Source organism: Schistocerca piceifrons, chromosome 2 (genome assembly GCF_021461385.2).
Source record: "Schistocerca piceifrons isolate TAMUIC-IGC-003096 chromosome 2, iqSchPice1.1, whole genome shotgun sequence".
Taxonomy (NCBI): Eukaryota; Metazoa; Arthropoda; class Insecta; order Orthoptera; family Acrididae; genus Schistocerca; species Schistocerca piceifrons.
In genome coordinates, this window is record NC_060139.1 from 787,853,123 (window position 1) to 787,868,687 (window position 15,565).

Below are 15,565 nucleotides of genomic sequence, written 5' to 3' on the forward strand. Positions count from 1 at the left end.
AACTGATTAAGTATTATGAATACGGATAAAAAGAACTTAAGTGACCAGAATGAAAATTCACTTTTTTTGAAAAGTAAAAAGAGAGCTTATCCACTAACAGAGAGGCGAACAGACTTCTACACATGCATGTGTAACACACTGAACCTCACGCCACACAACGGTTTATCTGCTGTTAACTTCATAAGCGTGAAATGACATTTCTTTTTCTCAAAATCTAAGCGTCTGTTGCGCGAGAACGCAGACGATAAAAATGAAGTCGTGTCCCACTTTGATGGCTGCCTGATATCGACCTTGGCAGCGGAGGCCCACTTTGGTCGAAGGCCAAAAGCGTGGCAGCTGCACGACGTGTTTTTCGTTACCCTAAAGAAGCGTCGAGAGCTTGAAAGCGAGGCGAGAAAGCTTTTAGCAGCACTTGTTGCGGTTACAAATCTTCGCAGACGTTTACTAGTCGGTCAGTGCCTCCGTTAGGCTGTGCGGTCTTCAGAATTGCCTTTGGGTGTAAATCCTTAGTTGACTCTCGCTCTGAAATTCATGAACATGGTCACAACGAGTGGGATAAGAACTGAATGACAATGGAGCACCAATAGCGGTGGATCATAAAGAAAACGTCTCCATCCAAATATAAATTACGTTTACTAATTCTTCTAGAACTCGTATTTTCTTTGTTAGTCATGAACTATACGAAAAACTCAATTTATTTTAAACTGATTACATGTTTCAGAAAAAGGGATTAAAATTTTGTTAAATAAGCTAATATTTCAATGCAAAAACCATGGATTGGAATTTTCACACATATTTCACCATCGAAAAAACTGGAAAAAATTGTTTAATGTAATTTGTTCGAATTATCGTATAAAATGCAGTGTAATTGATTATTTCTCCTTACAACTTGTTTTAAGTACTCAAATTTATAACTTCGTTCCGATTAATTATTTCAAACTTGAATCTATAATGGTACTAACTGTAAGTTCGTCAATGATATGATTTTTTTTACGCAGAAGGTAAAATTTATTCTAACATCTATCCACGTATGTTGCATAAACCATAATGAGGAACCTTGTACTTGCATATTTTTTCGTGACATTGCTAACTCATGCATTTACGTAAAATAATATCAAGAAAAAGCAGTCACATATCTTAACAACCGGGGTACAGGATGGTCAGACACGTTCTGAAAGGCTTATAAGGTCGTTGCGGAGTGGATTGGGCTGAGGAATAATTGTTAAGTAAAAATTCTATAGGCTGAGCCGTTTTCGACTTAATTAACGCCGAAGTTTGCCAATCAGGCCGTTGCCCGAGCATATCCAAGAGGCCCGCCGGAGACGGTGTCGCCAGACGTAATTCGTTTCGTTTCCTAGCACCGAACAAGAGAGCAAAACAGAAGCAGGACACGGGACTGTTGTAAGGACCGAACTGGAGCAAAAAGCTGAGCAGTCTCGTGTGCTATCATCTACGCTATGAGAAAAACTCACACTAACTGTACTTTTGAGGCCTCTTGAATGTGCACTGACTTCAACGCTAATAAATTCAGAACGTATCGAATTTTTTTCTCAACGATTCTTTGTCAGCACAACCTACCCTAAAATACCCTTACAACCTTTTCAGAGTGTTTCTGACCATCCTGTATACACATGACCTAGTGGATAGCGTCGGAACCTCCACTCCATAGGAAGCGATTGTCTATAAGAAGGTAGCAACGCCAGAAGACTATAGCGAACTGAAGAAATACCTGCAGATGATTGATGACTGGAGCGGGGTGTGGCAATTGACCCTAAAAGCAAATACAAGTAGCACACTGCGCGTAAATAGTCGAAGGAATTCTCTAATGTACGATTACACAGTTGGTGGCAAAACTCTGGAGACAACAATACACCAAGGAGTAACTATCCGGAGCGATCTGAACTCGAATGACCACATAAAGCAAATAGCAGGAAGAGCAGATGACAGGCTGAGGATCATTGGAGCAATCTTAAGGAAATGAAATTCATCCACGAAAGGAATGGCTTACAATACAGTTGTTCGACCGATTCATCAGTATTGCTTGTCAGCCTGAGACCCTTACGTCATAGACATGTTTGTTTCTTTTTTGAGTTATCACACTGGTTTGATGAGGCTCGAATTCCTCTTCTCTGCCAACCTCTTCATCTCAAAATAACACTTGCAGTCTACGTTCTCAGTTATTTTCTGGATACATTCCAATCTCTGTTCTCCTCTACGGCTCTTCCATCTACAGCTCCCTCTAGAACAATGAAAGTTATTCGGTGATTAACAGATGTCCTGTCATCCTGTACTTTTCTTGTCAGTGTTTTCCCTATATTCCATTCCCGATCGATTCTCTGGAGAACCTTTACATTCGTTACCTTATCAGTCCACCTAATTTTCAACATTTTTCTGTAGCACCACATTTCAAACGCTTCGCTTCTCTTCTTTTCCGGTTTTGTCACAGTCCTTGTTTCGCTGTAACAGAATGCTGTGCTCCAAACCTACATTCTTCGAAATTTCTTCCTCAAATGAAGGCCTATGTTTGATACTGGTGGACTTCTCTTGCCCAGGAGTGCCCTTTTTGTCAATGCTTTTCTGCTTTTTATGTAATCCTTCCGACGTCCGTCATGGATTATTTTGCTGCCTAGGTAGCAGAATTGCTTAAATTCGTCTACTACATGATCGCCAGTCCTGGTGTCATTTTCTCGTTGTTCTCACTTCTGCTGCTACACAAACTTGCGTTTTTCTTCGTTTTACCCTCATCCATATTCCGTACTCAATAGACTACTCATTCCATTTACCGTACCCTGTAGTTTTTCTTCACTTCTACTGACGATACCGATATCATCGCCGAATCTTATCATTGATATCCTTTCACCCTGAATTTTAGTCTCACTCTTTTGAAGCCATCTCTTGTTTCTATCATTAGCTCTTCGAGTGTCGATTGAACAGTAGGGACAAAATACTACATACCTGTCTTAAAACCTTTTAAATCCCAACACTTCGTTCTTGATCTTCCACTGCTATTGTTTCCTACTGGCTCTTGTACATATATTGTACTGTATTGTATTGTATGTCAACCGGGGGCCTAGAAACGACGGAGAGGCTCCGTCTCCGCCACAGCCGCAATGGTCCACAACCCCACGACGACTACCGCAGATCACTTCAACTCTCCGCCGCCCCACCCCACTCTGAGCCACTCTTTCAGGGTTATTGTGCGGTTCGGCCCCCGATGGACACCCCCCCCCCCTCCCCCAGGGAACGTGTCACACCAAACGATTGTAGATGACCGGTGTGGCCGAGCGGTTCTAGGCGCCTCAGTCCGGAACCACGTTGCTGCTACGGTCGCAGGTTCGAATCCTGCCTCGGGCATGGATGTGTGTGATGTCCTTAGTTAGGTTAAGATAGTTCTAAGTATAGGGGACTAATGACCTCAGATGTTAAGTCCCATAGTGCTCAGAGCCATTTGAACCATTTGAACCAGACAAGTGTAACCCCTATGTTTATGTGGTAGAGTATTGGTGGTGTTCGCGTACGGGGAGAACTTGTTTGGGCACCAATCGCCAACATAGTGAAGCTGAGGTGGAACAAGGGGAACCAGCCCGCATTTGGCGAGGCAGATGGAAAACCGCCTAAAATCCATCCACAGACTGGCCGGCTCACTACCGGGCGGATTCGTGGCGGGGACCAGGCGCTCCTTCCCAGTCCGGAAAGTCGTGCGTTACACCGCGCGGCTAAGTGGGCGGGCTGTACACATATTACTCGTCCTTCCCTTAACATATCGCTACTTTTCTCAGGATTCCGAACATCTTGCACCATTTCACAGCGCTTTTTCCAGGTCAACAATTCCTATGAACGTGCCTTGATATTTCTTTAGTCTTGCTCCCATTGTCAAACGAAACGCCAGAACTGCCTCTCTGATGCCTTTACCTTTCGTAAAGCGAAACCGATCATCATCTAACAGATTCTCAATTTTCTTTTCCATTCTTCTGCGTATTATTCTAATCAGCAAGTTGGATGCATGAGCTGATAAGCTGATTGTACGATAGTTTTAGCACTTGTCAGCTCTTGCAATCTTCGGAATTTTGTAGATAATGTTTTTCCAAAAGTCAGATGGTGTATCGCCAGACTCATCCTTTCTACACACCATCGCGGACAGTCGTTTTCTTGCCATTTCCCCCACTGATTTTAGAAATACTGATAGATTGTTATCTACCCATTCTGGCTTATTCGATCTTAAGTCTTAAAAAGCTCTTTGAAATTCTGATTGTAACACTGTGTTAATGTATTAAGGTTTCAACAAAGAGCGGTGCGTCACGGTATCGCTTGGCATGAGGACGTTACAGAGATGCTCAACAAACTCCAATGGCAGAGAGGCGATCTGCATTAAGGAGCAGTTTCCTGTTGAAGTTCGTGCGAGGAAGAGTCGAACAACATAGTAATTCGTCCAACATACATCTCATGAATTCCAAAAATTAGAGATAATAGAGTTTACGGCAATCAATCTTCGCGTGCGCTATTCGCAAAGAACACGAAAAGGGGGAACAGATGCTGGTACCATAAGTACCCGCGGCCGCAGTCCGTAAGGTGGGTTTCGGTGTATAGATGAAGATGCGGATGTTTACTCAAATGTGTATCAAAATGTCAATAAAATTCTTCTCGGCTGTTGACCCCCACTGTCAATATATAAAATTGTTCGGCGTTTCGTCCACTATTACAAGTGGTCTTCCTCATGGCTTTATGCTGAGCTGATTGCTGAATGGGAGAGAGACTTTAGATCTTATATAGTAGCGGAGGAAATTGTGTACAGGGTCAATTTTACATGTAACAGATGATACCAAAACTCATCACGCCCTGATAAAAAAAAGCAACACCAAAAAATAATTGATGTAGAGTAATGTAATTTCGGAAGTGAATTTGTCTACTTAATATATTTAAGTGATTAACATTGCAAAATGTTTCAAATGGCTCTGAGCATTATGGGACTTACGTTCTGAGGTCATCAGTCCCCTATAACTTAGAACTGCTTAAACCTAACTAACCTAAGGACATCACACACATCCATGCCCGAGCCAGGAGTCGAACCTGCGACCGTAGCGGTCGCACGGTTCCAGACTGTAGCGCCCAGAAACGCTCGGCCACTCCGGCCGGCGATTAACATTGCAACATCACAGTTTAATGAAAGCACAATTAAGTGATTGTAAATGTGAAATGCTGATACATTAATATACGGTGTAAAAGTGCCAGAATGTTGAATGCAGTCCTGAAAACGCGCATGAATTGTGTGGTACTAGCGCCGGGTGTCAGTTTGTGGGATGGAGTTCCATGCCTGTAGCACTTGATCGGTCAATACAGGGATGGTTAAAGCCATTCATGGATGACGTTGGAGTTTTCTCCCATGACGTCCCATATTTGCTCGACAGGAGACATCTGGCGATCGAGCAGGCCAAGGCAACATGTCGACGCTCTGTAGGGCGTGTTGTGATACAAGAGCGGTATATGGGCGAGCGTTGTCCTACTACAAAACACTCCCTGGAATGCTGTTCATGAATGGCACCACAACAGGTCGAATCACCAAATTGGTGTACAAATTTGCGATCATGGTGAGTGGGATAACCACGAGGGTGCTCCTGCTGTCATACGAAATCATACTGTTGGCCATAACTCTAGGTGTAAGTCCAGTGCTGCAGGCATACAGGCAAGCTGGCTGAGGCCCACAACTGGCCTACTTCTAACCAACACACGGCCATCACTGGCACCGAGGCAGCACCAGCTTTCATCAGAAAGCACAACAGACCTGCACCCTGCCCTGCAATGATCTCTCACTTGATACCAATGACGTTGCAAATGGTGGTGGTTCGGGCTCAGTGGATTGCACGCTACAGGTTGTTTGGCTTGGAGCTATCCTTGACGTAACCGATTTGGATCAATTGTCACTGTTGTGCCATCTGCTGCTCAGATTTCTACTACAGATGCAGTACGCTGCGCCAGGGCCACACGCCAAACACAGTGGTCTTCCCTCTCAGTAGAGCCACGTGGCCGTCCGGAATCCGGTCTTCTTGCGACCGTAAATTCTGTGATCACTGCTGCCAGCAACCATGTACAGTACCTACGTTCCTGCGAATTCTCTGCAGTATCACAAAACGAACATTCAACTCCCCGTAGTCCTATTACATGACCCCATTTAAACTCAGTGAGGTGTTTATAATGGGGTCTTTGTTGCCTTACAGGCATTCTTGACTAACTACATTCTCAGTGCTAACTAATACTCATTACCGTTACATGGTGTGTTTGAAGAAAACTTGATTTGCGTCCTCATAGTGGTGCTACTAGTGCCTGTCTGTTGTGACTGGCCCAAAATCTGAGGAGACCATCTTTCAAAGGCAGAAATACGCTACCAACTTCCGTTTATGTCGCACGACCTCTTCTTGGTGCTGCAATTTCTTTCCGTCGGAGTAGATCACTCCTACAAAATGATTTCAGCATACACTCATAATCAAATGATTTAGAGGTGACTAATGTCAGGAAGAGAGTACGAAATGGTAAAATATAATCTGAGTGAAGGACGAGCGCAGTAAACACTACACACACGATATCAGTAGATTTGATGTCGGTCGTACCATGGATTCCCAGCCAAGGATCGGCAGTATTTAATGTAATTATAGAAATATGATGTTACTGAGCCGAAACAAAAAATAATAATAAGTTTCAACGTAGACACTTTCAAAATTTTAGTGAAGTAGGATACACCAACCATGTTTTGCTATTCACCTCGGTTTCAGATAGTCACGAGAAATCTCTACAATTTTTGTTGCAGTGCTTTCCTTCTTAACGTTAAAATTGATATGCAACCACTGAGCTCCGTGTCGCTACTGTTACCAATGGGGGTATATAGCTCCATGTAATCATTGTGTTATCCGTTCTTTCGGAGGCACTTACCTCTTACATAGCAACTCTGGCTCGTTTATAGCTTCGCCCGAGTAGAGCGGAAACAGGAGCTTGGCGCTACCAGTTGCAGGGTCGACTGGGCAAGTAGTGCAAATGGCAGCGACACAAAAACGGTTTGCGAAGAGATTACTTTAATAATAAGCCGGGTATGTCTATTCATACTGAGAACTGTTTAGAAGCAGAAACTTCACAACGAGAACTTACTCCAAATTCTCTCTCCATTGACTTTGTTCGTAATTGTTTTGCTTAAGATCCAGTTTTTACGTTATTGAGTCGTAGAAATAAGAAACATCTGATAACAACATGCTGGCGACAGATCTCGTAAACTTTCATCACAACTCAAGCGCAGATATCACAAGAATACTCATTTATAACTATATATGTGTGTCCATCATCTCCCTTTATGCAAGAAGGAACCATTCCACAAAAAAAAAAAAAATAAATAAATAAATAAATAAATCCTGCAACCTATAGATTACTGTCGATACTTGTTAAAGCTGAAGCAGCTAATTAGTGCTAACATTGTAGTAAGTATCTGTCGTACCCAAGTCTCAACTGAATTTTTAATTATGAAGAATATTTTGTTTGGTGCTCACATTTTATTTGCACTGGAGTGCCATATGTTTTAAATGAAAGGTAACCTTCAGATAAACTGTCGTCAAACTGGTGATATAGAGGTAAACAAACACAACAGAAAGTAACTTTCACTATGTTTCTAGTCGCTGTAGTGTTACAATATATCTTTAGGGAATAAAGTAATAACAAATTAAATGAGTGTTGCATCTGTGAAAAAAGATTAAGAGGATTGTGAATGTTAAACTACTCTGATGTGTGGCTATTATACAGGAGGGGAGAACCTGGAAGCGAGAAGAATGAAAGAAGGAAATTGGTCATAGTGATATCGAGGGAATCATCCAAGTACTTTTCTAAGATATTTAGTGAAACGGCAGGAAACATAGTGTGATTGGCGCTCTTCGTCGTCAGGAGATCGTTGCCTTAGTCATAGCGCCGTCTTTCTCGTTCTTTGAAACCTGTGACGTAAATGCGAAACGTGTTAAATGTCCGTCTGGGACTGTGACAGAGGTGGAAAAAGCGCCGACACATTACTAATTGGCATTTTTCGTACTGGGTAAAAGTTGGTCATCCATGTCCAGTAAATTGCTGTGAGTTCTGTTCACAGCGGTGCAGAGTGAGTCGGTTGTTTTCTCTTGCTTCATGGAGTCGCTTTCTCGGAAAGGCTGGTTCGAACCGGTACTGTTCGGTAAGTATGTGGATTCGACTGTGTGAGGTGGCGCTCTAGTTAATACAGCGAACTAATACCAGTCAGAATCATGCCATCGTTTCTTACTCCTTCTTCAAAACTTATCTTTGTTAAATAGAACTCTCTGACCGACTTTTTAATTTTCGATGATGTTTTTTGTTTCTGGGGGACAGCCAAACACATGTCTTCTCTTGCTTCGAGAAAATTAACTAAGTTGCAGGAGGAAAAGAGACGACGGAAACCAGTCGACGATTGAGTCCTGTTCTAATTTACTTGATTCAGTTGGTTACACCACACTCTTATATTAAACCTGGTAGAGAGATAATACACTGACCGGTCATCCTAGCTATAAACAGCTGAGCACTCACATTCAAGTTGCGTTGCAACGTAGAATAATGTTCTGATCACTCGTGGTTCACAACGAAGTATACACAGTTCTAGCACATAGCTCAGTGGCTCAAACACGAAGTCCGCTAAACTCACACCCATCTAACACTTCTTTTTTCAAAGGAGTCCCTTGCAACACTCAGTTGTTTATTATCAGTATCCTTGAAATCAACACTGTAAAATTACCGAGTCCCCAAAGTTCCCACTGCTCGAAAACTCTCAAGCTCTTTCAGGAAGCGACTGCTAGTCCACATAGATGTAATACGTCCTTCGTTGTCGAGTGTGCACCTAACTATATACCACTATGGCCACATAGCTTATAATATAATCTTCTATATATGTAGTCGATAAAATTAGAAACGTGTGTTTATTGGCCTTATTGCTACTCAAAATACTTGACCAAAGACCTCAGATATCTCGCGCTAACGGGCTGATTCCCCAGGGTGTAAAACTATACCATTCTTCAGCGTCTGTTGACTTAGACTAGATATTAGCGTTAGTAATCGCCACTCACACTCAAATTATACTTGGTTAATGTAAGAATGTAGTTCAATTACTGAATGCATTGGTCAAGAGATTCCATATGAAACAATGTTTGTTTCAGTTACATTGTGGGATTGGAAAATTTTAATTTTGGAAGTGCGGTGTATCTGCATCTTCAACGTAATATGGTATCCTATCTGTAAAGTGAGTGTCTATATACGCCTACTCACTTTGTTATATTCTTTCTAGTGGTACCACTAACTATTTTGTAACTTGCTTCTTGCTGTTTTTACTATTGCAGTAGCCGCGACGCCATTCCCTGCCTCCAAAAGGCAACTTGCATGGGAAAAATCACACGTAGGTAGCCTTCAGTCACATGTTACATTCCAGATAGCCACGGTTTGTAATAAATTAAAATATCGCGCTATGTCAAAGATAAAATTATACTGTGTATCCTTACTAATGTTTAGCTATTGTTTCTATAATTTAGTTTTTTAGTTATTTAAAAATAGTTGATTCACTATATGTCTCCTCACTATCGCTTTTTACTTCAGTCTGTCTTCATGTAAGGAAGTATTTCTTTGTTATCCAGCTTTAGAAATAACAATTATGATATTTAAGTTCACTTACGCTTTCACTGAGTAGACATTTGGCAAAAACCCCTATACTGATGAGCTATTCAGTATTTGTGTACCGTACACCTATTTAACAACGTTGGGAACTGATTGGTTTGGTGACATGCCGATTTCGCGCCGTCAGAGCGCTATCAAATGCGTATTTGCGTTTTCTGAGAGTGGAACCTAAGAATCTAATTTTCTCGTTACTGGTTTTGTGTTACGCAAATCGTTTTGGTGAATTATACTCCACCTATCACGGTCCACCTTCACCAAGCGTTTCTGCTCCCCGTTGACATCTCTGCATCTGACACTAAAATAAATCCCAAAAAATACAAGTAAAGGATATGTCTTTGCTCAAGTAGGAGTTAAAATACTATTTAACAGTGAAATTCTGATTATTTATCTTCTTTGATTTGCTCTTACTGTGATCATCACGATGTAACTCATTTCTGAACAGTTAGCTTTCGGTAGGATTGCAGTCAGTCATTTTATTACGCATCCAACCCAACCTTTTTTTTGTGGGATACATTACAGGTTACATGGAAGCAGCTCTTTCTTCATGTATGAGCTGCCAGCTCGCGTTGCCATCTCCTCTAGAACTTTGCCTTCACATCTCTCAGCTCACTTTGCGTCGTCTGTCATAGTGGAACCTTTCATCTGTAAGTGCCACATAACAAGAGGGACTCAGATCTCCATCCAGCCAGTTACCTTTTCCGTAGTTTTTCTGTGCCCGAATAATGCTTTTAACAATACCAGAAGCGCTGCAGGCGGAATCCTACACAGTGCTCCATGCTTCTAAACTCAGGCAAAGTGGAATGATGTACCCACACATATTATCCTAGCTCATTTCGACTCTGGGCCAACAGCTTTGCCGCAGTGGTAACATGGATTCCCATCATATCACCGAAGTTAAGCGCTGTCGGGCTTGGCTGGCGCTTGGATGGGTTACCATCTGGGTCTGCCGAGTATTGTTGGAAATCAGCATGCACTCAGGCCTTGTGAGGCCAGTTGAAGAGCTACTTGATTGGGAAGTAGCGGCACCGGTCAGGAAAACTGACAACGGCAGGGAGAGCGGTGTGCTGACCACGTGCCCTTCCGGTGACGCCTGAGGGCTGAGGGTGACACGGCGGGGTCGGTACTGTTGGGCCTTGAAGACCTGTTCGGACGGTGTTTGTTTGTATTTCAACACCGCGTCAGAGCCGTTCTCGCGCCTGAGATGATAGGTACCTTTGAGTACTAAATTTCGAACGTTTCACAACCCCAACCTTCTTCTACTTTAATCATGTATTTTTCAGCTGACACTGTCGGCACAGTAAGTAAAATTTCCTTACTTCTTACACTTTCTGGTGTTGCTAGTTTAATGACCTGCAGCAGAATGTGGTGATAATTGAAGTACTGCTACTTGAGCCAGCATTGACGAAAAAATAGGACTTCAGTTGTGATTAGTGTCAGCGTAAAGACTTACCGCTAGACTGAAACACAAGCATCAATGTGCATTGCGGTAGCAGACAGTTAAAATGGGTCTGCACAAGTAGAGCAGGGCTTTGCCCGTGTAGGTGTTTTATCAAAAGAAGTGTGCCGGCCGCAGTGGACACAAATTGCAGCGACGTGAATACAGGCCCCCGCCTCTCCTGACTTCGCTGCAGCGCGGCGTCGCTAGCAGTTCCACGAGTGTCGGCGCCAAGATGCAGCTGCGGCTTGCTGGACGCATTGCGAGAGCTGCGGTCTGCATGGAGTCTGCAACCTGGAAGGGTCAACTTCGCCTCGCTCTCCCTGTAGCACGCCGTGCCCTCCACCCACGCAGCTTGTCGACTTTTTCGGTGTCACCTCCAGTGGCGGTCACCATCACATTTGTCACTGGTGTACTAGTTGGTAACCACGGTCAAGAAAGATTGCTGTTAAGGATTGAATTTGTTGAGCGCCGCCAAACCACGAGGCTGATGTTCTGTGAGGCTGTTTTGATGGTCATAGCACGTAAATAGAGGCCGATGTTACTATGAAGCAAGTAATGTTGACTGGGTGGTGGATGGTATAAGTTACTATGGAAGAGAACATTTTGATAACAGTAAATATTGTTGAGCTGTAATATATTCTCATTTCCTAAAGTAGATAGGTTGTGTTACATGTGTGCCTTGCAGAATCGTTGTCCAGACACGATCTTCATAAACTGAGTATAAGGCTATGTAAGGTTCAGTCGAAACTATACTGTTATAAAAGGGGAGCATTTTCAAAAAAAATTATGTTGTGCGTTGTCTTGCAAACCTACGACATAAATTTGTATCAGGGTTTCCTTTGGTTGGAAGTAAGTATTGGAAATTCTGACTTGTTATAATTGTATGTGAAATTATTTGTAATTAAGCATTCTGAAGCTCTGCCTTATTATTGATATTATTGTGTAAGAAATTATCTGAATTATTTTCAGATTCATTATTATTATTACCATTATTATTCTTATTCTGTGGGGGATCATTACAATAAAGTTGCTGGAAATGTTGCGATTCGAAAAATTCTACCACAGAATCTGCAAGTGGGGATTTTTAAAATTATCTTAATGAAATGTCCGTTGGCTTCCAATACTGTAATGAATAGATATTATCCTAAATACATGTCACGCCGACTTCATCCCCTTCTTCTCAATGAAACTTTAACTTCAGCTGCAACAGTATTGTTACTCCACACAAGTATCGATGCATAAAGGAACACGGAAAGGTCCTCTTTTTTGCGCCATTCTAGAGGAACCTGATTCCGAAGTTCGAATTAAGAGGCGATTTTCGAATTGCTCGTGGGAGTGGTCGGCCGCCAACTGCTCGTCAAATTGTTGAAAAGTTACTGCTGCTATGGCTCAGAATGGTGAACGCAATATGCTACCTTCAAGCGGTTCGCAACCTGTGTAACGACAGCTCAACATTCTATGGTCCGTCGTTGTTTCGGGCAGCAGTAGAGAAATCTCCACTGCTGTTCCAGGCTTCCGTGGATGCAGATGGTCGTCACGATGAGCAACGTTTGTAATCTGGAACGCAAAAATGGTCCGCAGCTAACAAATGTTAATTTTGTATCCCGCCTGGAAGGCGGCGCGTGGGCCTGCTCCTGAAAACTGAAAGGTTGGCCGAATGAAGGAAGGGAGTAGGAGCAGGTGAGGTAAGATTCTCGGTACAGCTTTTTAATTGAAAGTACATTTAATTATTAGTCAAGAACATACGTACCTTTACACTGAAGAGCCCGTAGGTGCGACTGGTACAGGTATCAACGGTAAGGACTACTAGCAGCGAGACAAATTATCATTGAAGTAACAGAGTCAATAATGGCCCCCTATGAAGTAGAAACAATGTTGCTCGGTTTTCTCCTCGGCATCAAATGGGTTGAATCTACAGGGGTGTTCGTAGAGCTGAACAGCGCCTGCTAGAGGACGCTGTCGTCGATGTCTGTCGTAGTGGTTCAAATGGCTCTCAGCACTATGGGACTTAACATCTGAGGTCATCAGTCCCCTAAAACTTAGAACTACTTAAACCTAACTGACCTAAGGACATAACACACATCCATGCCCGAGGCAGGATTCGAACCTGCGACCGTAGCGGTGGCGCGGATCCAGACTGAAGCGCCTAGAGCCGCTCGGCCACACCGGCCGGCCTGTCGTAGTTCCATCTTAAGAACTTGCCCCTACGCCGTGGCATGATAGCTATCGATACCACAGTTAGCGTTTCATCTGGAAATTAAAATATGTTCCTTTCAACGATTTATGCGTTATCTCTTCAGTGTGTCCTTATAAATGTTTCAGCCAAGTGTCGTTGTTCTACCATCACTCGTTTTACATGGGGACCTCCTCAAATAGCGAAAGTTTGATTAGAACCACCTTGTACATTAGTACTGCATTCCAACAGATCCACTCCAGGCGTCCTGTGTCAATCCGGGCCGTCAGTCAACTGATGCTGACAGAAAACTTATGGTTTGCAGAATCCACTAGAATAACGACTTGGAAACTACGAACGCATCTGTTGCATAAGGTCTCCATTCGATTTGAACTGGCGTGGAATCAGTTCTCGGTAGAACGATTGACGTAAAGATGAGCACAGCGTCTGAATCGCCACTCGGATATGAGTCATCTGTACGGGCCAGGTAAGACTTTGAAAGAGCAGAGTCAGAGCGGCGGCGTAGTGCAATTAACGCCAGCTGGGCCGGTGGTCGTTTAGCGGGCAGCCGCGAACGGTGGCTGGCCACGCCCATTTGTCAGCCGGGTCTCACCGTGCGGCGCGGTTTCTCTCGCCGGACGCTCGCGGGCGGACGACGCACGAGGCGCCGGCCGCGGATCGCGTGGCCGTCCCTTGCCTTGGCACGGAGCTGCGCATGCGCACAACGCGTCTCGCCGCCAGCGTCGCGCTGTCGGAAGATCGGACCCACGGCTCCGGCGTCCAGTCGCTGCGGCAATCATGACGAGGTGAGTACCGTGCCGGCCTCAGAGGCGCTTCTGCTGACGAACAGTCACCAATTAACTCTCTTCATTCTCGCTGCCACTTTACGGCCAGACTACCTCGCAGAAATACATCGCTACCCTTCCTCTTCTTCTTTCTCTTTTTTTTTTCGTTTGCTTCTCCTCAAATACGAACATTAACTTCAAGCTAAACCATCTTTGATACTTCTGTTGCGAAGAACCGAGTAAAAAAATTCGCTCATATTGCCTTTTTGTGCCATGATCGATTTCGAAGCTTCCAGCATCATCAGTTGTAGCTGATTATGACGCGAAGAACCGAGTAAAAAAATTGCCTCATATTGCCTTTTTGTGCCATAATTGATTTCAAACTTTCTAACATCATCAGTTGTAGCTGATACACATACATCAAATAGTCACCGATTTGCGGTACGCTCGTTTATGGCAATGCCCTTCAGTAACGCCCACTCTCAAAACAGGTACCATAGTACCATACACGAAGAGATTTCTCCCCTCCGTACAGATCCACCACGATTGAGTCCTTTAAGATACAGTTACTATATTTTTATAAGTATCTATTTCACACTGCTGTCGAACTACTTACGTCATCATAATCACTTGTGGTGGCTACTGACACAGAGTGCAATTGCAGAAGGCTTCACAATGTGGAACAAATGAACTCTTATAAATCGACAGCGATTAAATTTAACCCATTAAATATAGCTTGTGAAGTACCTGTTAGAAGAAAAAGTTCGTTATTTTCCATAACATGTGTATATCACCATACGTCCACGATTTCTTCCAGGGAGATAAAAAAATCTATGATTAACACCAATAGATTGTCCTTTGACTGCAAAGTAGTAGTTGCTGTAAATAATTAATTACAGAAGAGAATCCCTTCAGCTACTGTCACTTGGTTCCTATTCCACTACTTGAAGAATAAAAGGTAATATTTGTTTCTTGCTGTAAGTAAGCGTAAAAAACAAATTTTTGCAATAGGAAGCCCGTTGTGTCATCTTGTGCATCCCATTGTTCAAATGGTTCAAATGGCTCTGAGCACTATGGGACGTAACAGCTGAGATCATCAGTCCCCTAGAACTTAGAACTACTTAAACCTAACTTACCTCAGGAAATCACACACATCCATGCCCGAGGCAGGATTAGAACCTGCGAGCGTAGCGGTCGCGCGGTTCCAGGCTGCAGCGCCTAGAACCGCTCGGCCACTTCGGCCGGCTATCCCATCGTTAGAAACACAAGTAAACGATATAGGAACGATAATGTACTGAGGTATTTTATTAGTGTCCGTAACATAAAATGTTTCTCGATAATCTTTTTTTTTTTTTTTAATCAGTTTAGAAAACTGGTTTTATGTGGCCCGCCACGAATCCCTCTCCAGCGCCAAGTGCCAACGTATTCATCTCAGAGTAGCATTTGCAACCTTTCTCCTAAATAATTCTTTCCTGG

The 15,565-nt window shown here is 43.2% G+C and overlaps 1 protein-coding gene across 1 annotated transcript in view; it reads left to right on the plus strand.

Moving 5' to 3' along the window:
- Window positions 1-14,102: 14,102 nt before the first annotated feature.
- Window positions 14,103-15,565, plus strand: part of LOC124775855 (pickpocket protein 28-like) — a 182,002-nt gene continuing 180,539 nt past the window's right edge. The window contains exon 1 of the mRNA XM_047250689.1: window positions 14,103-14,110. Within this exon, the coding sequence (XP_047106645.1) occupies window positions 14,103-14,110 (8 nt within the window). The remainder of the gene's footprint in view (window positions 14,111-15,565) is intronic.